This window comes from Pleurodeles waltl, chromosome 3_1 (assembly GCF_031143425.1).
Source record: "Pleurodeles waltl isolate 20211129_DDA chromosome 3_1, aPleWal1.hap1.20221129, whole genome shotgun sequence".
Lineage (NCBI taxonomy): Eukaryota > Metazoa > Chordata > Amphibia > Caudata > Salamandridae > Pleurodeles > Pleurodeles waltl.
In genome coordinates, this window is record NC_090440.1 from 452,330,909 (window position 1) to 452,356,985 (window position 26,077).

General features: G+C 43.4%; 1 protein-coding gene across 5 annotated transcripts in view; it reads left to right on the plus strand.

The window, feature by feature from the left end:
* Positions 1 to 26,077, plus strand: part of NTRK3 (neurotrophic receptor tyrosine kinase 3) — a 1,498,428-nt gene that overhangs the window by 1,353,637 nt on the left and 118,714 nt on the right. For all 5 annotated transcript variants that reach the window (XM_069222726.1, XM_069222728.1, XM_069222729.1 and 2 more), the window contains exon 15: positions 13,482 to 13,654. In XM_069222726.1, the coding sequence (XP_069078827.1) occupies positions 13,482 to 13,654 (173 nt within the window). The remainder of the gene's footprint in view (positions 1 to 13,481; positions 13,655 to 26,077) is intronic.

Here is a 26,077-nt window from a genome sequence, read left to right on the forward strand (position 1 = left end):
ATATACACATTTTGTAAAGGAGCACTTGCACTTTAGCACTAGTTAGTAGTGGTAAAGTGCCCAGAGTAACAAACCAGCAAAATCAGAGTCCAGCATACATCAACAACCTGGGAAACAGAGGCAAAAAGTTTAGGGAGACCACGCCATGGATAGAAAGTCTAACAGTGTCTGTATAGTGCCTTTCAGAAATCAGACTATGACTCTACTAGTTGCTCTAACAATTAATACAAAGAACTGTTGTATTTATTTAACCTTTACTTTTAGCTTCTTTAATGATATTAAAGTTCTGTTTCAAATTAATTTGATAGGACAGAAGACTAATTTATACTACATTCCACTGTATGGAGTTAAAATCCATAATTTGCAGGCTAGACACAGGTGCATCAACCGCAACAATTAGTTGTCTCAAACCTCAAAAGTGCCTCAAGAGTTTCTCAATTGTGAGTTATCTGAGATCTGAAGGTGGTATAAAATAGAATCATAGATGTTTGGGAAAACGATTTCTTTCCACTATCCTTCCAAATTCCTCAGCTTATCTAATGACAAATATCTCTGCAGCAGAAGCTTTTGGTGGTTTATATTCTGGTTAAGGCTTCTTTATTCTAAAATCATTAAAATGGGATCATATTTCACTCAAATGGCAGATGATCATTATGGAAGGGCTGCCCTCTTTCCGGTGATGTGCTCATGTTAAACAGCACAATAAATTTGTTGGCAGCAATATGTTTTACAAAAAATGTGATCTATACACTCTCCTAATTGTGAAGCTTTACATAATAAAAGTAGTCTTGTAATAAACTGTCCAGGCAGTTCACCTGTTATTTAATTTTATTGGCTATAAGCGTCCTTTTAAAGTTTATATGACCACCACACCTCGATGAAGACATTCCAGCTTTTGCTATTCCAGCGGAATAGATATCCTACCCAGGATAGCAGCACAATAAGATATTCAATTACAGGACCTGAACCCATATCGTTATTGGAGCAATCCTGGACTTTTACGGTGCGCACATATCACCAGTGGATGAGAACCTAGTTATCCCACTGGACTGGAAATTAAGCTTCCTGTTCTCTCAGGTCTCTCATGTCTCAGCATGCAGTCAATTTGTTTTCCTTTTGATTTTTTCTTGTTTTGCATTTGACTTAAGGTCTGTACACAAAAAAGGAAGCTTTGCATTTACACATTTTGTTTACCAACAGGGAAAAGGTACTGTTGCAAAGTGTGTTCTGCCCATTTGTCAGCTCCTTGTGCATTCACTCAGACACACCCCAAACACAGGATACTCAGCCTCACTTGCATACATCTGCATTTTGAATGGGTCTTCCTGGGCTGGGAGGGTGGAGGGCCTGCTCTCAGACAAAGGACTGCCACGCCCCCTACTGGGACCCTGGCAGACAGGATTGAACTGAAAGGGGCCCTGGTGCACTTCTAAGCCACTCTTTGAAGTCTCCCCCACTTCAAAGTCACATTTGGGTATAAAACAGGGCCTCTGCCCTACCACCTCAGACACTTCCTGGAGAAGAAACCTGAACCAGAACCTGCACCCTGACAAGAAGAACTGCCTGGCTGCCTAAAGGACTCACCTGACTGCTTTCTACAAAGGACTGCTGCCTTGCTGTTGCCCTGCTGTCTTGCTGTTCTCTTGCTCTGCTGCTGACGTGCTCTCCAAGGGCTTGGATAGAGCTTGCCTCCTGTTCCCTGAAGTCTCAGGACCAAAAAGACTTCTCTCTTGCAACTGGACTCCTTGTGCGGTGAAAAATTCACGCACAGCTTGTGCCGCGGTGAAAAATTCACAGCTCTCCGAACCGGAACGACGCCGCTCGACTTTGCGAGGAAAAGATCGACGCGGCGCCTGCGGTGCGACCGGAACTTCGACGCACAGCCCACCTGGGACAACGTCGCCAGACTTCCTGAGGGGAAAATCGATGCAGTGCCTGCCGTGAAGGAGAAATTTCCCCAAATCGCCCACCGGAACGATGCAGAGCTTGTCAACAAGCCCAGGATTCCACGCACAGACACCGGGGTGTCTGAAAACCCCGCAACCCGAAGAGGAGACCCGTCCGTGCGCCGGAAATCTATGCAACGTCTTCTCCGAGTGGAAAATAACGATGCAAGTCCGTGTGTGAAGGGGCAAAAGTGACGCACACACCATTTTCCACGCATCTCCTCCTCTGCAGCCCCCTTTGCGGAGATTTTTCACTCAAACCAGGTACTTTGTGCTTGAAAGAGACTTTGGGGGTCATTCTGACCCCGGCCGGCAGCGGAAGACGCCGGCCTGGCTTGAACCTCCAGAATACCGCTGCGCGGTCAAAAGACCGCCGCAGGTATTCTGAGTTTCCCGCTGGGCGGGCGGGCGACCGCCAGAAGGCCGCCCGCCCGCCCAGCGGGAAACCCCTTCCCACGAGGAAGCCGGCTCCGAATGGAGCTGGCGGAGTGGGAAGGGTGCGACGGGTGCAGTTGCACCCGTCGCGATTTTCAGTGTCTGCTATGCAGACACTGAAAATCTTAGTGGGGCCCTGTTAGGGGGCCCCTGCAGTGCCCATGCCATTGGCATGGGCACTGCAGGGGCCCCCAGGGGCCCCACGACACCCCTTACCGCCAGCCACCGCCAGAACCAGGCTGGCGGTAAGGGGGTCGGAATCCCCATGGCGGCGCTGCCTGCAGCACCGCCATGGAGGATTCTCCAGGGCAGCGGAAAACCGGCGGGACACCGCCGGTTTTCCGTGTCTGACCCCGGCTGTACCGCCGCGGTCAGAATGCCGATGGGAGCACCGCCAGCCTGTTGGCGGTGCTCCCCCGGTCGTTGGCCCGCAAGGGTCAGAATGACCCCCTTTGGTTGCTTTTAAAAGACTTAAGACACTTTTATATCCAGTGATATCTTTACATTTTCTTATTGCATCTTTTATCGTTTTGACCTGCAAATATCCAGATAAATATTATATATTTTTCTAAACACTGTGTGGTGTATTTTTGTGGTGCTATATTGTGTTATTGTATGATTTATTGCACAAATACTTTACCCATTGCCTTCTAAGTTAAGCCTGGCTGCTCAGTGCCAAGCTACCAGAGGGTGGGCACAAGATAATTTGGATTGTGTGTGACTTACCCTGACTAGAGTGAGGGTCCTTGCTTGGACAGGGGGTAACCTGACTGCAAACCAAAGACCCCATTTCTAACAGTAGGCATTCATAGTGTAAGTCTGCAATGCACACTGAAAGTCTACGGTGCCTAAACGATTTACACAGTACACAGTATAGAAGAAATCTGCAGTAAAGTACAGGTTTAACTCGCGTGGGCCTTCAGGGCCAGTGAGGTATCAATCTCAGGGTAAACATGCATCGCAAGTGTAGATCTACAGTCACCCTCATTATAACTGTAGTACTTGGTTCTCCCTGCAGGGTCACCATGAAACATTTCACCTTCTCCCCTCCTGTTTTGTTGAATTATGTTTTGTGGCACTGGGGAACAGAGTCCTAACCTGCACCAAAAGGTGTGTGTACTCTTTGTAAAACATGGTACTATTGGAGTACACCTGACTGACACATTTAATTTACTTGTAATTCCCTAGTAAAGTAATAGTATTTGTACTCTGGCCTGTAAGTTAAGTGCTTATAGTGGACCTACAGCACTCATTGTGCCACCAACCACAATAGTCTTTTTAAACATGTCTCAGGCCTGCCACTGCAGTCTGTAATGTAGTCTTAAGCTGCAATTTCCACCTGGAAAAGTAAACCTTATTGACAAGCCTAAACCTTCATTTTAATACATATAGGTCACACCTAAGGTAGAGCCTAAAGGCTCTAATGACAGGGTGTATTGGATTTCATTTTCTAGTAGTTGTACCTGTCCTATTAGTGAAAAATGTCTGAAGTAGTTTTTCACTATTACAAAGCCTATCTCTCCCATGGGATAATATTGAGTTACCATATTATTACACTTAATAATTGAAAACTTAAGTTCGGGAGCAGATTGGAAAATGAAGTTTACACTCAGATGAATTGTAATTTTAAACCCTTTTTCATGGAAAAAGTCAAGTTTTAAACCACTTTTGAAAATGCCACTTTTAGAAAGTTGGCATTTTCTTGTCCTAACCATTTGGTGACTGGTCTATGTGTTCTGGGTCAAATGACTAGGTATAGTGGGCAGCTGGCCTTTGTGTATTCCTCAAATACAGTGAACCAAAGGGGCACAGAGAGGGAACGGAGTTGTTGCCTGCCTCCCTTATATGTAGAGGGCTGCCCCGCACACATGCAAAGGGACTTGACACCAGCATATTGTGAGCCCAAAAAACCTGGGGCCTGGGCAGGGGGAGGGGCGAATTTTCTAGAGCCAGATGTGGGAGTGGTAGAGGTGCCCCCCCACTTCAAAATCTTGCACCAAATTTAAATACCAGACCTTTTGAACCACTCATCATATAATGTCTGGACATGTGAAAGACACAGAAGAAGAACTGCTCTGCTACCGGAAGGACTGCCCTGCTGCCCTGAAGAATGCGGATGGGAGACTAGACTTGCTCCTTGAACCCACAACCACTACAGTCACTCCGAGGACTAGCTGGCTCACCTCATTTGTGAGCTGCAGGCACATCACAAGCTCAAGTGACCCGTCCTCCATCTGCCCAGCTGTCCAGAGTCAACTGGACCTGCCTTTGCCCTGCTTCTGAGCTCTGATAGAGTGAGTCATGTTCCCCAAGAGGTGCTCTACCAAATGCTGGACCCTTGGCTGGCATCAGAGTGAACTCTTCCTGGCCCAACTGTGGTTCCCTCAAAATCAACGCAGCTTAGTGCATCTTAGAGCAGGACCTCTCATTGCATCACCTTGCAGCTCCTGATCAGCGGTCTCACCGGAGCCGAAACATCTTGATGTAAGACCTTACATCACATCACTTCACAGCTCCTGATCAGCAACTTCACTGGATCCAGTGCAGCATGATAAACCTTGATGCAGCACATCGCAGCACCAGATCGGCAGTCCCATCAGAACTGATGAAACTCGATGCAAAGCCGAGCAGACCTCACCATCTCAGTCCAAGTACAACCTGGTACGCTGTCAGTGGGCTGGACTCGGTCCTGTACCTGGCCCACACTCCATCGTAGTTGTATTGAACTTGTGACTTTTTGTATGTGTTGTATTTTTATTTTATTACTGTTTGAGTGCTGCCCAAAATACTTTACGCTATGCCCTTTTATTAAGTCTGACTGCTTTTGTGCCAAGCTACCAGAGGTCTGAGCACTGGTTAATTTAATGATTTTTTGTGGGTCACTCAGACAAGTATTAGGGTTTTTGTTTGAGAAGTGTTTCACTCCCCTCAACCAATAACCCCAACTCTCTCAATAACTAAACCTCTTAAAAATGTCATATTTACCTGGCTCAGCCATAGCGAGATTCAAGAACTTTGTCCCCTTTACTGGGCCAAATTAATTACGCTGCTGGCCAGGAGCCAGATTAAAAGCCTAACCACAAAATAAAGCCTTTAACAGTTCCCAGCTCTGGGAAAGTAAGGGTGGTGAGCTAATCTGGATCTCTTAATTAAATCATCACACTACACCTCGAATGGACAAACCAAAGCCCACACAAAAAAAAAGAAAGGTCAGACCTATGAAGCCAAACAAAGAACAGTCTCCATGGAAGGTTTGTAGATTAACCACTTAAAGTCACCATACATAATTATCCCTGAGTGCTGCAGAGGAGGTATAGGGCAGGGGTAGAGTGATGACACTGGACCCTTGGATTGGCCAGGGATGTCAGATTTTTAGAATTTTTCACCCCTACTTAAAAATCCATGAACAAGAGAGAACACTTAAGAAGAAATTTAAGCTGTGCATGATGATGGTGAAAGAATGCTCATTTGGAGGGAGAGGCCACCCGATGCCACTGCAAGGATGGACTGAAGGACTGTAACACCAACTGGCTCCCAGGATGTGGATAGGTCTCTCCAGGTCCAGTAATACTAGCCACTTGTGCATCCATGGACTCGCTGCAGGATTCTGGGTGGTTCCACTGAAATGTCTGTGGACTGGCCCTTTACTCCGCTAACACACAGGTGCCCTTCAGGTAGCCAAGAGGCTGTGGGACCTGGCACAGATGGCAGGGAGGGTGTTCTGCTTGTGGTTTGTGGAGGGGCTGTGAAGGATGCCCCTCAAGCAAAAGAAAGCATCAGTAGCCCAGTGAGAGGACGGGCCTGGCAAGAGAGCCTTAAAATCAAGCTTCCCAACAACAAATATCCTAAAGAAGCAAGGAGGTCTGAAAAAATGCTCCTGGTGGCTAACGCTCCCTACCAGGAGCAAAATGAGACCAAGATTGCACAAATTGCCCAAAGGTCAGTATCTCAGGGGACTATACTGGAAGATGAGCACATTATGCACTGCTGTAGTTTACAAATATTTTCCCAGGGAGAGTCAAACCCCCAGGGCTTGATGGGGAGCGGGTGAGCATGGGGGCTCCTTCCTGAGCCATCTGTGGCCTGAGACTTCATCCCCCTGGGCCCTATGCAAAACACATTGTCATGGGGAACCTAATCCCTCTGGGGCATGAACAAGTTATGTCCACCTGCATTTTCCATCCTCTCTGCCCACATCAGTGTGTCAGGCATGCCAGCACACTGCTTACTGACTGTGGCCAGTGTAGGTAGAAGTGGATAAATTTGCTCCTGTCTCTGCACAGGAGCTGAAAACGGAAATTCAAATCTATTGCATTGGTACACTTAAAAAAAAAAACTCAACAAAAGTGTGTGACAGAAATTCCTTTACACTACATTGGACATGATTAGAGAGCAGTGCACGTCACACATATCGTGAAGATGGATTACTTCACAATTCCCACATCAGTCTGAATTACTTTATGGATACCATATCAGTTTGAAATACTTCTCTCACACAAAATGTACAGATAGAATAGATTTGAAAATAAAAGAAATGTTTTAACTCATTAATCGAGAACAAGATCAGCAACTATATGTGCCTTGATAAAGTACTTCTGAGAAGTAACTACATCTACTGTCAAAATAAGCTGTAATAAATGCTTTTATCTGTCTGGATAAATAAGGATAGTAAAGAATACAAATGGAACAGACTAGAAAACATATTTGAGATATTATTGTGATGGATTTCTGGTATTCTGAAAAAAGGACTATTTTTTTAGTTTGATGAGTGCACATAAATTTGTATTATGGGTGTATGAATTACTTATTATATTCCAGAATTGGGTGCGTATAGTAACTGGCTCCAAGTGATTGCACCAGTCTCTTTTTTCCATTCTCTCTGAGTACGGATTTAGAGTCCAGCAAGTTATAAGAGTACCAGCTACTATTGTTAGTCATTTGACATCAATGGCCTAAACCCCAAGTACAAATTTATTTAGAAACATCAACATGATTTCAGATTTGCTGGGTTTGAAGACCTAGGTTTCCAAAATGTGTTATAAATCACCAGGGGGCTCCTTCACAATGGCGAATGTCCTGCCCCCCGCTAAGCCAGCAGCTGAAAAACAAAACAATAGTTGTGTGTTCAGGGAAGGGTAGGACTTGCCATGGGAGTGGGGAGAGTGGAGGGGTAGTGGAGTGCACTTAAGTGTGAATGTGTGTTTGGCCGGCTGTCTTAGGCCCACCAAACACGTATGCATACTTAGGTTTCTCCAACCCGGCTGTGTAACACAGCCGGGTTGCAGAAACTGCATAGCCTCCCATGCAGTGTCCGAGCGTCAGACCAAGCCGCTCAGACTAATCCTGGTGCTGCTCTCATGCTTGGTTTAGCATAAGAGAAGAGCCAGGATTGCATGGGGAGCCTGTGCTGGTTTCCCCATGGACTGCTGGGACACCAACACCACCGAGATGGAAAAGGAGTGAAGCGGCCAGCATTAGAAAGGTACGTTTTTTATTTTATTTTATTTCACGCCCCCCACCTCTTCCCTCCCCTTGAGATTTGCAGTGGCCAGTGCTGTAAATCACACTCCTTGAGATTCCTCATTCCCAGATAGGCCTATACCACTTTATAGAAGGGAATTCTTGTATGGGATTGCTACAAAGATCCAACAGCATCAGATCTTATTTCTGGTCCATTTCAGAGCAATTACTATAATTTTCCCTTACCCACGCTATTGGGAACCACCTATGGAGAGAAGCGACTAAGCAACACATGCATAAATAGTTTTAGTGCCCGTCGTTGTGTCCATATGTTGGCAAACTTTGATAAAAACGTCTGCCACAGCGCTCATTGAAACCATTCAGAATGGACACTACTAGTAAGAGCCATTAACTAAAAGGATCCATGGATCAAATACTTCAAATAAATTGTGCAACGGACTTGCATAGTTTATATTTATTGTGATATTCGTTGACTACATTGCGATGTTTATTTGAAGGCTTCTTAAATGCAGGTTTCAAATACGATTTCAAGAAACTCATAGCGTTCTCAAGGTACAGAGTGTTACAACTGATGGGCAGTGATTTGGAACAAACCATGAACAATATAGAATCCATATGTATCAATTTTTCCCTCAGAGACAAGAATGACTGAACGAGTACATTTTCTGTTCGTGGGCTAACAGGGATCGCCCTGGTGTAGTAAACCTGAAAAATGCAATTTGAGTCATTTTTATACTGATGTTTAACTATTTGCTGTCCTTTGCATCCGTTTCACATAATACCTCGTCGAATATGTTTTTTATGATATTACTGATGCAAAATTATTTAATCTATTAATTATAAATAATTAAAAACATCAAAACAAAGATGTCAAAGCAATCTAAAATCGTGGTACATCTACAATAATGCCTATATATAGAAAAGGATTTGAGATAGAAGTAGTCTGTAGATAATGATAACAGATATTCTTACAGGAAACCGTAATACTCACATTACCAGCCAAAAAGCACAACAATGACTCAGTTACTAGATGTAGATTAAAACCTGTATCCCTGACAGATATCTGCAGCAGGTGCATTAAACCACAGAGCTAACATTCCAGATAGAAATTATTATTTCTGTTCTGAAAAATAGCTTCCCTTTTATAGAAGCAATAGCAATTGGTACTACTTGAATTGCATGGCAGATATAAGGAAACTGACAGAAGCAATTCAAAGTGAAGCAACTGTCTCTTCTTATGGAAGGGCAGAGGTCTTGTAGGAAAATCTAGGAGCTAGTTTTCAGATGAGCACCAGTTCTTTAGGGATCATCATCCACTGACAAAAACCTAAACTGATATCTGTCAGTGGCCACAGAAGTAACTAAGTCTCAGTAACTGCCGCAACTAAGTTAAAACAAATGCCAATGGAGTTCTATTAACAGGAGTTTTAGGGACATTCTCTGATATGTGCTACTGGCATACCGGGAGAGTCATACATCTTTCCAAGGAATTAACGGTCGCTAGACCTCGGAAAACGGGTAAAACTAACTTTCAGCTCCAGTATAATACAACCCCAATTTTTGCTGACAGATGCCAAAGGACAAGCCAAGTGATTTGAGCAGTTTGAATTTTGAATTTTGTTAGAGACAAAACCAATGACCCCCCACCCCCCAAATAAAAAAACAAATAGAAAAACAGAGGAGAAAGTAAAGTAAAAATGAAGATTCTTAAAAATTAATGTGTTTTCATACGTTTGTTTGATTTTAGGTTTCCCCAGTTCTATGTTGAATATTCCAACAAACCGATCTTGGGTGTCAATTTCTCACATTGAGAGATGATATAGATTATAACAAGAATACATAGATTTTCCACTCTAAATTTCTAATTTCGGAAATATTCAACATCTGTACGAACATTAAGGACTGCAACTCTATTAGCCGGACATAGAAAAAAAATCTGAACAACATCTTCAAATACCCCACAACAACCTATCCTCCACCTTAGCCTGACAGAGCCTATGCGTGCACTGAAGATTAGGTCCGTCTTGAAACAATAACTCGTCACCAAAAGACCGCCAAGCACTGAAACCACTTTAATAGCCAAATGCTGGAAAGAGTTGCATGCAGACGAATCTACATCCGCTACATTGAAAGAATTATATTAAAAGCTGGAACATTCGGTATTCCTTAAGTCTGTTGTCCAGAAATAGGATCATTTCGACTAAATTCTAGACGAGTCTATTAAATGTTCGTAAAACAGATATGTGGCAGATTTACTCTACAAATGCAACTGCGGCCCTTGAAGTCCTTGGAAAGAAGTATTTTGTTATGACTGTTCTGTAACCTACATGTAGCCCATGATTTAATGAAAAAAAGTACTCCCTGATTTTGGGTGCAAGGAAAAACACAATAAGATCCGCTTCAACCTAGAAAAAAATGGGAAATCGAAGAAACCAAGCACCCTGAAGTATCAACGTAATCAAGTTCTTTGGTGCACGTTATGTTGCTGTGCTCTCGTAATAACTAGGCCTGGAGAATTAAATCATGAAGCCCATGAAGAATTTGAGCTGTTTAAATGTAATATGCTATTATAATTTTCTTTCTCTGACACCAGCTTATAATGGAAAGAGTTATTGGTTTCTTGAGCACAAGCTAGAAAAAAAACGTAGGTGTCAGATGACCTTCTACCCTGTGTAAATACTGTAAAACAAAATATAGGAGAGACATATACTAGAAATTATCATTCCTAATAAAACAATTAGGGTTCACAGAGATCTACCCACTCTGCTTTCCGCTTGGAGCCCAGAGTTCCAGCAAACCTCTGCCCACCGCTCTGTCGCAAAATGTTGTTTTCACAGGTGGCTCACCAGTGTTAAGTTGGTAAGTGCAAGTAAGAAGTTGCATCCCCTCCTGCGTTTTTTGTGCACTGGAAAGCTTCCTGGCAAGATTTCTCAATGCGGGCAGTTCACATTGAGAAAATCTACTCAAGAGGCAGAAAGAAGCAGTGCCCTCTGGCGCACTGTGTGGTGCCATCTGTGCTGATTTTACAGTGCGGAAGAAGCTTATGCCACTAATAATCAGTGCGGGGAGCTCAACATGCCCACTCGCAAAGCTCCAAGGAATCTCATGGAGTTTTTGTGTTCTGCGAGTTCCACCCAGGCGTAAATGGAATATGTAACATTAGCTAGTATTTATAAGGAAATAAAGAATAAAGAATGCATAAAGTCACTCCAGATATCATCAGAATGATGAGATGCAAATGATGAGAAACGATGCACAAACATTGTGAAATTCCTATTCCAAAATTCTGAAATCATAATATACCCATTTTAGGTGTACTGGAAATCTACTAATACAAGACTTAAAATGCAGGCTTCTCAGTTTATTTCACCACCTCTCTCTTTCCCGAACCATCTGTACCCACCGTTCGTCACCCATATGTTCCCATTTTATGACATTCTTCTTTTTTTATAACGTTATTTGATTTAGTACAATAAGTGTAGTTTCGCTATTGTCTTTTTGATTTAGTGTTTTCTACAGTTTACTGAAGATTACTGAATGGCAAAATAGCATTGGTACATGCTAAAATGCTATTTTCTTGTCTGCGAATTGGGCTGTTTGCAACATGCAACAAGCCACGTACCTCTGGCCCGTAGACTCATGTTTGACTAATTCATTAAAAGCATTCGGGAGGCAGATGAGAGGTGTAGTAGGCAGGGACGTCAAGGGAAACAAATAAATGTAATAATTTTAACACTGTGCTTGTTGTTACATCGCTACTTCAATTAACTGTGTTCAGAGCTGTAGTAGAACAATGAGAGGATCGAAGAAGCGGGAAAGCTTTGAATTGAGGCATGATGTTAGTTTGCTCTGAGGTAACATTTAGCCCCATATTACATATTGTAAGGAACATGTATTCAGCATTCGTTCTGTGGGGGGGAGGGTGCGGGTTTAAAACACCAAGGGCCACATGTAGGAAGTTCAGATTTTGAAAATCGGAAATTGTGAGTCGGTGCGACTCGCAATTTCCGATTCGCAAAATCGGATGCAGAACGGTATCTCAGACACCGTTTGCGATTCGCTATGGGGTCGCAAAGACCCACCTCATTAATATTAATGAGGTGGGTCGCATTTTGCGACCCCATAGCGAGTCCCTGCACTCACAGGGATGGTGGCCTGCTGAAGACAGCAGACCTCCATGTCTGTGACTGCTTTTTAAATAAAGCAGTTTAGTTGCAAAATAAAAAAAATAACAAAACCATTTGGTTTCGTTTTTCAGAGCAGGCAGTGGTCCATTGGACCACTGCCTGCTCTGAAAAAACATTTTGGGCAACATTAACAAAGGGGAAGGGGTCCCATGGGGACCCCTTCCCTTTTGCGAATGGGTTACCACCAGTGTGACACTGGTGGTAACTGCGAATTGCTTTGCGACCGCATTCGCGGTCACAAAGCAATTTAGCATCGCGATGCGAGTCGCAAATAGGAAGGGGACACCCCTTCCTATTTGCGAGTCGCATTCACAATTTGCGAGTCGGTACCGACTCGCAAATTGTGAGTGAGCATCGCGATGAGCATTTTGCATGGCGCAAACTGCGATATTCACAGTATGCACCATGCAAAATGCTTCCTACATCTGGCCCCAAATATTTTCATAATTTGCCAAGATTGGACGCAGTGTATTTCTGTTCTTGCATTCTAATGTTCCACAGCAACAATGAATGATAAAACAAAGAAAGTAAAAGATCATATCACACTGAATTGATTTAAATAAATCAATACAAATTAGCACCAAAGGGTCAGTTTATGCAATCAAGCCACATCAGCTGGGGTTGAGTCACAACAGTTTTCTTTGCAGACTTGAGCAGTGTGCTCCTATGGCTTTTCAATGCTGCTCAGATGATATCACACACACGCCATGGCATCCTTGTGCTGCACAAAAATACCCAATGAAAGAACATTTGATTTGATTTTGATGGAAATACTAATACAGTAGTACAATTCTGTAGTTTACTTGTTTGCTTCTTTTTACATTATTACTGATATAGGCACACTTCATTCAGGTATGAGTTTTTTAAAATGTGGTCATCAAGAGAGGATATCTAAGTTGCTTTCGGTGTGTCTGAGCGGATATGAAAATTGAAATGAGTTAATTTGTAAGGGTGAACAACACATAGAACTTCCACAAGGAAATTGCTGATGGTTGTCTATATTCATGAATATTTTTTTACATTTGATTTTAAGTTTGGATCCCTTTCTATAGCCACTAAACGCTCATGGTACCACTTTTTTTTATCCACCTCCTATTTGGTATACAAACATGCATTAGAAATCATTATGCTTTAAAGTTAACAACATTTTTTAGCTAAATCAAGCACGTTTAAATTGTCTGTAAGAATACGAATGAGCTAATAATGTACATGCAGAGAATTAACCTGCTTTAGAGTAACAGGGGAACAGAACTCTCCCCTGTCTACTTCAGGTCAAACATCAACATGAGTATTAATATTCCTTTACTGGATTTAGCTCAAATTGATTAAAAAATACATGGGTCATATTCAGTTGCTTTTTGGAGCGATGATGCCATCCCTTTTTTAACCATTCTGGCTGTGACAGTATTTTCTTTTTTATGTCCTCCTTCAGGCTTTGAAGGATCCTACCATGGCAGCCCGCAAGGACTTCCAGAGGGAGGCCGCATTGCTCACAAATCTTCAGCATGAGCACATAGTCAAATTCTATGGTGTTTGTGGAGATGGTGACCCACTAATAATGGTCTTTGAGTACATGAAGCATGGGGACCTCAATAAATTCCTACGGTGAGTGTCATTATGTAGAAAAAATGAACAATTTCCCATTCATACTAATTTGAAATTTGGTCTATATACTTGTATATACTTTTCTATGTAAAACATGAAAGAAAGCATTCCATTTGAGATAATCTATTGTTTGAAGAAAAATTGAGATCCTTTTGTCTAAAGTATCACAAAAGAATGGCTATGTGTGTTTATGGAATGTCACCAAGTAAATTACTTGTATCTATCACTTCTAAGTATCAGCATGTGTTTTTTGATTGCTACACTGCGCCAAGAAGATGTCTGAAAATAGTAAATCAATAAACAGTTTATAATATTTACTGAATAACCATGACTAGAAGGAAAAAGCAACCTCGATAAGCCAAAACAAAACATATCACAGCAGACAAGACATCCACACCTACGCTACCCATTAGGTCAATACCTAGACCATCACTGCCCCAGGGCAATGAACTGGTCCCCTCATCTCACTCTCGATTCACCTCCAGCTTCCTCCCACAATCCAATGCCTTCTGCCAAACTCTTGACATCTTAAGTTTGCACTCAACGTCACCTCACATTAAAAATGTTACCCCATTTGCACTCCTTACTGGTATGCATTGGAATTGCAAAGGGATTTAAGGCATTTTACAGGAGCAACATTGTAATTTGTGTAAAACATTAGCCAGACTCTCTTAATAAAGGTCTCCTTAAAAAGGGTGGAAATGTTGGCCAAATCCCATTTGAAGGGCCCCAACAACACCTTATGCTTACTGAACTAAATGAACAAGTGAGTGAATGAGTAATAAGGTAATCTTGTTCCCAAATGTAAGGTTTTTGTTTGTTTTAAATTAGGGTAATAGCTGTTCAGTATCACCATATGAACTGTAACTACCACTTTACAGCCATCTCATATTAAAATTGCACATTCCTCCCCCTATCCAGCAATGCCAATTGTCACCTTCTACTCAAAGGAAACTTTGATGAGAGCAAGATTAGAACACAGAATTTCAAATAATTGATTTAGGAAGCTGGTGGTTCCTTGACTAAACAATCATTATTATCTCTTCATTCTTGACCATGGTAATGTGGGGCAGCCTGTACGTCGATTTACCACCTTTCCTTGAATAAAAATCTGTATTATAAGCGCTGACTGTGAAAATTTGTCATACCACTGTCAAACCTTTGATGACACACTATATGTGAATTTACCTCGTTGCACTGTTCCAAAACCCTATCAGTTATTGTGATGTAAATAATAGTTGAAATAACTACAGAGGATCCAAACCAATGCTAAGTCTGCTATGTGTTGAATAGTGATAGTGATTTTTATACTTGACCCAAATTTCAGTAAGCAACCATATCAAGCAAACCAAATTTGTTGATTGAGGGTTCTGGGGAGTTCTCTCCCCTGGGGGAAAAAACTGCAAAAATGGGTACTGTTGAAAGTGCCTCTTTCTGTAGGGTCACCCCAAAACCTTTTGCCTTCCTCCTCCACTTTTCTGACCTCATTTGTTCTGGCTTTAGTGGTAACGTGCTTTGGCTCACTCCTCTAAACATGGTAATATTGGTTTATATTGGTTCTTCCACATTTGGCATATTTAATTTACTTGTAGGTCTCTAGTAGAGAAGTACTGCATGTGCCCAGGGCCTGTAAAGTAAATGCTACTTCTAGGCCTGCAGCACTGATTGTGCTACCTACTTAAGTGACCCTTTAACCATGTCTCAAGCCTGCCATCGAGAAGCCAATAAGTGCAGTTTACCCTGCCAAGTGAGCTTGCCCCAATAACCCTTTTGCCAGGCCCAAACCTTCCATTTTCATACATATCAATCACCCCTAAGGTAGGCCCTAGATAACCCAGAGGACAGGGTACAATGTATTTAAAAGGCAGGACTTTTACTTTTAAGTTTTACATGTCTTGGTAGTGAAAAGCTCCCAAAACCTGTGTTTCACTACTGCTAGACCTTTCTTTCCCACGGGATAACATTGGGATTGCCTTGTTACATCTTATAAGTGTAATTCACAGTCTGAAACAGATACAATTTTCGAGTTTGGTGTTTCTGGTATCATAGTTTAAAATTATTACATTTTATGATTAAGTCAAATTTTAAATTGTAATTCTGAAAATTCCACTTTTAGAAAGTTGGTATTTTCTTAATTTAACCATTTTGTGCTGTCTGCTTGTCTCTGATCACTTGTCTGGGGTGGGTGAGAGCTGAGCCTTGTGTATTTCCACCAGACAACCACACACATTGTGAGCTTAGGTGTGACTTGATGGAATGGATGGACCATCCTGACAGGATGGGAGGGTGGAGCTGACCACAGTTTCACTTTACACCTGAATAGTCTGTGTCCTGCCCCCACACAAATGGCTGCATAACCCCCTGTAGAGAGACTGGAGCCAGGGCAATAAGGGCAGGACCTCTGTGCACTTGAAAGGCCTGTATTTAAAGTCTCCCCACTTCAAAGGCCAAACTGGGTACAAGTACTGGACAGGTTATCCCACCAACTAAGTACACTTCCGGACCGGTGACTACTGTGCCTGGAAGATGAAGTGCTGTGGTGCTGAAGGACTGCCTCTCTGCTGGACTGCTGCTTTGCTGGACTCTTACCTTGCTATGCTGCCCCAGCAGCCTGCTGTTCCCCTGCCTTGGTAAGACAGAATGGACTTGCATCACTTGAACCCAGAGTGACTCCTATGGCCAGCTGACTGGTTTCCTGATCCGAAGTCAAAGGGACATAAATGACTTCCAACCAACCTACTTCTGCATGTGGACTCTTCCAGCTGTGAGTCTACCCTAACAAGTAGTGCCACCCCAGTCCTGGAGCCTTGGAAGTTTGCCTAAGGTGCTTGCTCTAGCAGATCAAATACATCAACTGTCAACCCAACTCGTCACCGCCATTGCGTCAAACAGAACCAGTGCGTCACTCCTGTTGTGGGGACCAGAAATGATGGATTCCTCCTGTCACGTGGATCAGAACCAGCGCATCACTCCTACTGTGTGGATTGGAACCAGCACATCACTGTTAATACAGGAAGAGACCTGGTACATCGCTTCCAGACTCAGTGCATCTAGGAACCGATGCATCACCATCGCTGTGTGGAGAAAATCAATGCATCTCCTCTACTGCATGGGGAAAATTGGTGCATCTCCTCCGCTGCAGGAATCAACACTGGAGCATCTCTTCTGTTGCACACCTCATCTTCATTGTCGACACAACCGATATTGAGGTACTTTTGTTCAGCGTGCCTCAGTGGGTCCCTGTTCTAGCCCATGCTTCATTGCAATCGGCCTGAACTTTTGACTTTGTCACGACTAGTTATCCCCGATTGGTGCTTAGTGCTTCTAATCGCTATTTTTCAGTTTAATCTTTAAATATTCATGTCTCAAGTTCTACTTATTGGAGTTTTGTCATTTTGGTCTTGTTTATTTAATCTTTTTTGTGTGGTGTTTTTACTACTTTACTGTTTGAATTTTGTACAAGTACTTTACACATTGCCTCTTAAGTTAAGCATGAGTGCTCTGCGCCAATTTACCAGAGGGTGAACACAGTGTGTGTTTGTGACTTAGCCTGACTAGGATTGTGGTTCCTGCTTGATCATGGTGCATACCTCTGTCAACCAGAAATCCAATTTCTAACAGGTATAGGAATACTACAGTTAAAATCACAAATTTCATGCAAATGTGCTAAAGAGCCATAGGCTCTGAAAAGGCTCAAATGAAACATTCTAGTACTGTCATGGTGTGGCAATGAAGCCTAATTCTTCCCAAGTGCTTTCAAAATCTGTTATGGGGACCCCTTATATGGTAAGTATTGCCTCCAGTGTGCCATTGACAGAATTTTGCATGGGATGTCTCCATTAAGCCATAAATTACATACAGTATGCCAGTACCAGATGTTCTTTTTTTAAGTTCATGCTAGCCATACATCAAGGGTGCTGATTCACATGTCAAAAAATGCTTCTTACATAGCAGGGCCAGTATTTTTGCATTTATGTCTCCCCTTCCCTATACGTCATTCCTGCCCACGATCAGGCTAGGAATTACTGTCAAAATGTGATAACCAGGATTTTGCCATGGGTGCAGCTAATCCCAATAATGACCTCCAGTTTCCAGGGCCTGCATTTTACCAGGAGTGCTCTCATTTACATTCATTACCTCTATTAAACCAGTGTAAGTAGATGGCCATAGGTATCTCCATAAGCCAAGAACAAGAAGAGCAGACACAGTCACACTCATTTCCTCTCACTCCCTCATTCTGTCTTACATTCATGCTCTCTCACCCTCACTTTCACATTCTCATTAATACTCCCTCTCATTATTATATAATGACACATTCCCATTGACTCATTCTCACTCTCAAACACACTGACATACCAGCACTTACTCACTCTTTCACACTACCTCTCTACTACTTCACTTACTCACTCATTCTAATTCATTCATGTTAACTGATACTAACCCTCCCTTTTTATCTGTCTTTCCATCACACAGTCAATAAGTGTGAGAAATTGGGTTGTTGGATGGAGGGACGGGGTGTAACCCCTTCTCAAGCAGAAGCCACACTTCTTGTAAGGATGAACCACAAAGGTCACTAAACTGACATGTGCTTAGCCCTCTGGGAGCTTGGCCAAATGCAATCAGCCTTAACTTAGAGTAAAGAATTTATGCAGCACTCAAACAGTAATAAAGTAGAAAGGCAAGACAAGGAAAAAATCCACACCCATTTTAAAAAATAGAGTAAAATTTAATACATTATTTCTACCCAGATGACAAAAATAAAATCAGTAGAACTGGAAATATGCAGTTTCAAAGACTTACGGTAAGTATAGCAACTAAAAACACAAAGTGTCACTCGCTGTCATGTGGTCATACAAGACCAGGTGAAATTCACAAGTTCAAGCCAACCGCAATCGAGTATGGGACAATTATAGGTATAATGTTCATCCTGCTAAAAAATATATCTTCTCAAAGTATGATGCAAAGAGTCCTGTTCATTGTGGAGGGGCCACAAGGAGCAGGGAGAGAGTCACAGATGGTCATTGCTATAGCATGAACAGCAGGCCAGCCATCGCGGACAGTCGTAACTGCAGTGTAAAGATCCTGTTGGGCATCACGGACGGTCATTGTTGGGGTTTTGTGCTAGTGGTCACTGTGGCCTGTCAATGCTGTAGTGTGAAATGCAGATCTCACATTGACAGTGTTACTGGCAGTCATGATAGCACAAAGAAGTTGGTTCACCAGACCTTCACATTGACACACAACCCAACTTATTATTAACATTCCTATACTATTGTGAGATGTGGATCAGTACTTTTGGACAATTCTTCTGACAGTCTTTCGAGTGAGTTATTTTAACATGGACATATGGTGGATAGAACTATGGTTGGAGTATAAAATTCATATTGTCTATATACTTTTGAACTTACTATTTTTGTACCCCTTGCAGTCAACTTTGGATATTTTCATACTTTTGAAAATATAAGATTATTTGATATTTGATTTATATACCTCCTGTCTCTATTTGCTTGATTGATTTTTAAATCACTTAATATATGTTCAGTTTATGTTTTATGTTAGTTCTAGGCATCCTAAAATCATTAAGGAATCAACTTACAAATGTTTTGTTTCAAATAAGCCCCTTATTGGCTTGTTCACTTGTTCCGTACCCAAGCCTACAAGGGCCTATTGTGTTGTCATTTTCTTCTTACTAACTTTCTAAAAGTGTAATTCTCAGAATTGTGACTTACAATCCAACTTTAACATTTAAGAGAGCCTTACATCACAATGTATTTGAGTGTAAACATGACATTCATATCTGTTCCCAATTGAAAGGTATCATTTGTTAAATGTAATTAAGCAACCCAATGCAATCGTATGGGAGAGATGGCCTCACAGTAGTAGCACATTAATTGACATTTTCACTACCAGGACATTTAAAAACCTAAAAAAAGTACAACTCCAACTTTTTTAACACAACACATCCTGCCCTAGGGGCTGTTTAGAACCTTCATTAAGGGTGAATAATACATGGTAAAACTTGAGTTTTAGGTTTGGCAAAGGGTGATGTTGCAAAGTCGAATTAGTGGTTTACACAGTACTATAAGCTGCAAATGCCAGGCCTGAAATATGTTTAAAAAGTCCACTAGTAGCATTTAATACACCATTTCTGGGTATATAGTTTTCCACTTTACTTGGGGCTTATAAGAAAATTTAAAATGCCAATCATGTGTAAGCCAGTTATTGCATGTTTCAGGGAGAGAGTGCTTACTTTAGCTGTGGTTATCAGTGTTGACGTGCACAGAGTCCTAAAGCCATCTAAAACAAATTCAGCAAAACAGGATGGATGAAGGAAACAAGCCGGTAACTCACACTCACTCTTTCACTTACCCTTTCTCAGTCATACTGACTTACACTTACCCTCACTCACTCAATATTTCATAAAAACACACATATACACTCACCTTTTCTCACTCTCACAAATGTACAAATGCACATTGTTGGACCTGACACTTTCTGCAGTCATCACCAAACTTTTTGCCTTTACGCCTCCTATTGTGATTGAAATGGCTTTTGTTGGCCTTAGAACACTCTTTACCACTGCTAACCAATTCTACAGTGTTTGTGCTCTCTCCTCTAAACAAGTTAGTTGGCTTGTACCCAGTTGCTATATTTAATTTACTTGTAAGTCCCCAGTAACGTGTTGCTAACTGTGCCCAGAGCCTGTAAATGAAATGCTACTATTGGGCCTTCAGGGCCGATTGTGCCACCCACTTAAGTAGCACTTCAAACATGTCTCAGGCCTGCCATCGTAAGGCCTGTGTGCAGTTTCACTGCCACTTCGACTTGGCACTAAAACCAATTGCCAAGCCTTAAACCCCCCTTTTTATACATATGTCACCCCTAAGGTAGGCCCTTGGTAACACACAGAACAGGCTGCTAAATAAGTAAAAGGCAGAACATATACTCATGTGTTTTACATGCCCTGGTGGTGAACAACTCACAAATTCATTTTCCACTACTGTGAGGCCTCATCCTCTCATAGACTAGCATTAGAACTACCCTCATATACTTTTAAGTGGTAGATTCTGAACTAGAAGGAGAAGCCCTGTCATGTTTATTATGGCCAGAATCGTAATAGAAAATCCTGCTTACTGGTGAAGTTGGATTTAATATTACTATTTTAGAAATGCCACTTTTAGAAAGTGGGCATTTCTCTGCACTTACTGCGATCTAGGCCTTACAGCCTTACAGCCTGTTCCCATCCACGTCTGGTCTGTGCTTGTTGAAAGCTCTCCTTGTGCATTCCACCCATACAGTCATTAACACAGGACATTCAGTCACATATGTATTTACCTGCATACTGAATGGGTCTCCCTGGGCAGGAAAGGTGGAGGGTCTCTCTCTTACACCACAAAGGTCAGTGGTCCGCTCTTACACAAAGAACTGATAACCCTCCACAGGGATCCTGGCAGACAGGACAGGGCTGAAAGGGGAACTTGTGCACATCAAAACCACTTAAGAGGTACTTTTGGGTATACATACTGGGTCTCTGACACCATCACATCACACACTTCTGGATCTGCACCTGGACTCTATTAGAGGGACTGCCTGGCTGCCCAAATGACTCATCTGGACTGCTTTGCTGAGAAGGACTTCTGCCCTGCTTGTTGCCCTGCTGCCTGCTGGCCTCTGACTCTGTTGGAAGGACTCTGCCTTCCCCACAAGTGCTCTCCAAGGTCTTGGATTGTGCTTGCCTCCTGTTCTGAAATCTCAGGGTCACAAACACTTCACCCCAAGAAGAAAAACCCTGTGCATCTGAAAATCAAAGCAACGCCTGCAGAAATCGATGCAGCACCTGCCTCACAGCTGAAAATTCACTAAATTGCCTACTGGATCGACGCAACGCCTTCTCCTTTCTTACCTGCATGTCAAGAACTTTCAATGCATTATCCCTGGGCATCAAAACATCCCCGCATCGCAGTGAGGAACTGTTAGAAATGGGGTCTTTGGTTGGCAGTCAGGTTACCCCCTGTCCAAGCAAGGTCCCTCACTCTAGACAGGGTAAGTCACACACAATCCAAATTATCCTGTGCCCACCCTCTGGTAGCTTGGCACTGAGCAGTAAGGCTTAACTTAGAAGGCAATGTGTACATTATTTGTGCAATAAATCATACAATAACACCACATAGCACCACAGAAATACACCACACAGTGTTTAGAAAAATATATAATATTTATCTGAAAAGATGCAGGTCTTGTCAAGGTGGGATGTCATTTGTGCTGGAGCTGGGGTTGGAGAGTTCATTCATGATGTTGAAGAGGTCCTTGCTGTTGTGTGTGTTGTTGTCCAGGCGGTCTTTGAAGGAGGTTTTCTTGGCAGATTTGATGAGGTGATGGTGATTGCAGATGGCGTTCTTGAAGGCGGTGTGGTTGTCCGGTGTCTGTTCGAGGAGCCACTTTCTCTCCAGTTTCCAGCAGGTTTTTTTGGAGGCTTGAAGGTCTGAGGTGAACCAGCTGGCTCTCTTGTTGGCACCTCTGTAGGAAGATTTATTGAGCGGGACGAGTGTGTTGGCTCATTCGTCGATCCAGCACCAGAGGTTGCGGGCAGTGAGCTCGGGATTGGTGGGTTTGGTGGGTGGTTTTCGGGCGAGGCTGGTGTTCAGCTGGTCTTGGCTGATTTTGCTCCAGTTGCGGAGGGGGATCGGTTGGGTCCGGTGGTGCGTGGTGGGTTTCTGGAAGGTGAAGTGGATGAGGTGGTGGTCAGTCCATGGGAGTTCGGTGGTGTGGCTGAAGGTGACGTGGGGGCTAGCGGAGAAGATGGGGTCCAGCGTGTGGCCAGCGGAGTGTGTTGGAGTAGTTAACGAGTTGTCTGAGTCCGAGGGTGGCGAGGTTGTCTATTAGGGTGGTGGAGTTGGGGTCGTTGTTATTCTCCAGGTTAAAGTTCAGGTCGCCGAGGAGGACGTAGTCGGCAGAGGCTAGGGCGTGCCTGCTGACGAGGTCGGCGATGGAGGCCGTGGTCCAGGGGGTCTGTAGATGAGGGTTCCTCTGTGGGTGGTGTTGGGGTTGGTGTGGATCTGGAAGTGCAGGTGTTCGGTGGTGCTGAGGGTGTTGTCAGTACAGGGGTTGGAGGTTTCGAGCAGGTCCCAGAGTTCAGGGATTCTTCACCAGCAGGTTTCTTGTCAAGAAGTGTCTCTGAGGTAGAGTGTCTACCCCAAGAAGTGTCTAAAGTCTGTGGTTTTGGGTCCTCTTCTTATACCCATTTTGGCTTACTTCAAAGGAAAAGTCTCACTTGTTTGTGAAATCCTGCCTTGTCCAGGCAAGGACTCATGACCCTTGATGGTGTTCTTGTAGATGATGGCTATTCCGCCTCCTACTCCGTGCGATCCCTATGGGTGATCTTGTAGCCATCCAAAATGGCTATGGCGATGTCTGGGGCCGAGAAAGCGTTCACCCAGGTCTCTGTCAGGAAGGCGACATCGGGGTTGGAGGTTTCGAGCAGGTCCCAGAGTTCAGGGATTCTTCTCCAGCAGGTTTCTTGTCCAGAAGTGTCTCTGAGGTAGAGTGTCTATCCCAAGAAGTGTCTAAAGTCTGTGGTTTTGGGTCCTCTTCTTATACCCATTTTGGCTTACTTCAAAGGAAAAGTCTCACTTGTTTGTGAAATCCTGCCTTGTCCAGGCAAGGACTCAGACACACACCAGGGTGTCAGACACCCCTAAGGTAGGCCCTAGGTAGCCCCAAGGGCATGGTGCAGTCTATGGGTAAGTAATGTGTTTTATATGTCCTAACAGTGAAATATTGCTAAATTTGTTTTTCACGGTTGCAAGGCCTATCCCTCTAATGGGTTAACCTGGGGGCTACCTATAAATCTGATTAAAGTGTAGATTCCCTTTGGGAGCGGATGCACATTTGAAGTTTGGGGTCCCTGAGCTCATAATTTAAAAATACATCTTTTAGTAAAGTTGATTTTATGATTGTGTGTTTGCAAATGCCACTTTTAGAAAGTGAGCATTTTCTTGCTTATACCATTTCTGTGACTCTGCCTGTTTGTGGATTCCCTGTTTGGGTCAGTTTGACAGTTGGACTGGTTGCACCTCACACTAGACATTGACACAAAGGGAGCTGGGGTGTAGTCTGCATTTCCTGATGAGCCATCTGTGCTAGGAGGAAGGGGAGGAGTGGTCACTTACACCTGAAAGGCTGTGCCTGTCCTCACACAGTGCAGTCTCCAACCCCCTGGTGAGTGTCTGGGGCCTGGCCTGTGCAAGGCAGGATTTCACATTCAAGAGAGACTTTGCTTTGAAGTAGGCCTACTTCAAAGGAGAAATTGGGTATAAGAAGGGCACCCAAAACCACAGACTTTAGAAACACTTCTGGAAACAAGAGGAACTTCTGCCTGGAGAAGAGCTGAAGAGCTGAGGAAGAAGAGCTGTCCTGCCTGTGACTGTGCTTTGTGGAGCTATCCTGCCGTTGCTGCTTCTGTCAGAGTAAGAGGCTAAAGACTGGACTTTGTGTGCCTTCCATCTTAAGAAGAAATCTCCAAAGGCTTGTTTTAGAGCTTGCCTCCTGTTGTTTGAAGTCTCAGGGACAGCAAAGATTTCTCTCTGCCAGCACCTAGAGTCTCTGGAGAGACTCCTACTCTGCCCTGTGTTGCCCATCCAGTTCCTGGGACCCTGAAAGGAGAAGCTGGCAGCCTAAAGACAAGGAAATCCAGCACAGAGCGCCGTGCGGGGAAAAGATCGATGTAACTCCGATCTGCGGCTGAAGAAACGACGTACCGCCGGCTCCGCAGCTGAGAAACGAAGCTCGTAGTAAATGCGACCGGAGAATCGACGCACGGAGTAGGACAAACGACGCTCAGCATCGCTGATGGAGGCTGGGAGATCAGAACCCGCACTGTGGGGTTTTTGGGTCATCTTGCGACTGGATTTCCGACTCAAGTACCGCTCTGCGTGGAAAAACAATGCAAGGCCTGCCCGGACCCGATAGTTCTGACCGGATCGACGCATCGCTCTCCTGCAGAGGGAAGAAACGACATGCACGACCCGGCGAAAGGAGAAACAACGCACGGTCCCGCTCGTGAGTGGAGTCAGTGCCTCGCAAGACCTTTTTGACATGCACTCGCCCCTGCGGTGTTATTTTTGATGCACCCAAGGTACTTTTTCACGCTGACAGCGTTAGTGTGTGTTTAAAACTACTTAAAGACTCTTTTTGATTTTTAATTGATAACTTGACTTGTGTATTGTGGATTTTTGTCGTTTTGGTCTTGTTTTGTTTAGATAAATATTTCCTATTGTTTTAAACTGGTGTTGTATCATTTTGAAGTGTTTTTATTAAGTTACTGTGCGTGTTGGTACAAATAATCTACACCTAGCACTCTGAAGTTAAGCCTACTGTCTGCCAAGTTACCAAGGTGGTAAGCAGGGGTTAGCTGAGGGTGATTCTCTTTTACTCTGACTAGAGTGAGGGTCCTTACTTGAACAGGGGGTAACCTGACTGTCAACCAAAGACCCCATTTCTAACACCTGCCAACTACTGACCCTCACTCATCTTCCATACATTATCAAGGTCAATTATCTGTAGGAAAGTGGAGTATTATGTGGTGAGGGCGGGTTAGTCCACACCATGTAATACTCTCATAATACCCCGGAGATGACCCATGAATTCACACTAGTAAATCCTTAGCTCATCCCTGGTAGAGTGGCAATCATTCAATCAATCAATCAAACATTTATAGAGCCTGGCCTGGCTAAGTTAGATTTCCTAAAACTACTACCCATGTCCTAATTGGTCAGGGGATCACATGTTTACATTTAGTCCAATGAAAGTAAAACCCACTGTTAGAGTTTTCAGCCCCAGCACCTCAATTACCAGTGATGGTCTTGAGGTGCTGGGGCTGTATGCTGCTGTCTGGAGGAATAATCATTCTAACATCCAGGTCATTAGTTCTCTTCTGAATGGCTGGAGTGACGGTGTGATCCTGTGTTGCAGGGGGAGGTTGTTCCATGCCTTGGCTGTCAGGTGTGAAAAGGAGCATCCTCTGCTGCTGGCTCGACGGATCCATGGGGTTGTCTGCGAGGGAGAGAGAAACTGATTGTAGGTTTCTAGTCAGATGGTGAGAGGTTTTTTGATATATGCAGGTCCTTCATTGCACAGGACAAAGACCAGCCAGGCTTTATTTAGATGAACGTGGAAAGGAATTTTCAGAGTACCAACATCGACGATAAGTATTTGACATGACTCCAAAAAAATCCAACCCCAGTACATAAAACTAGAACTTATTTTTATCCTAATGCAGATACTAAAACAAACAGAATTGATCCAGTGTAGCCAGAGTTATAGATTTTAGAAGCAAGAATAAATCAAATCAGATCTGGAATTCAAACGTTGCATTGAAGTGTGTGCAGAAAACATCACTGGTTGCAAAAACGTACTTAGAAAGCG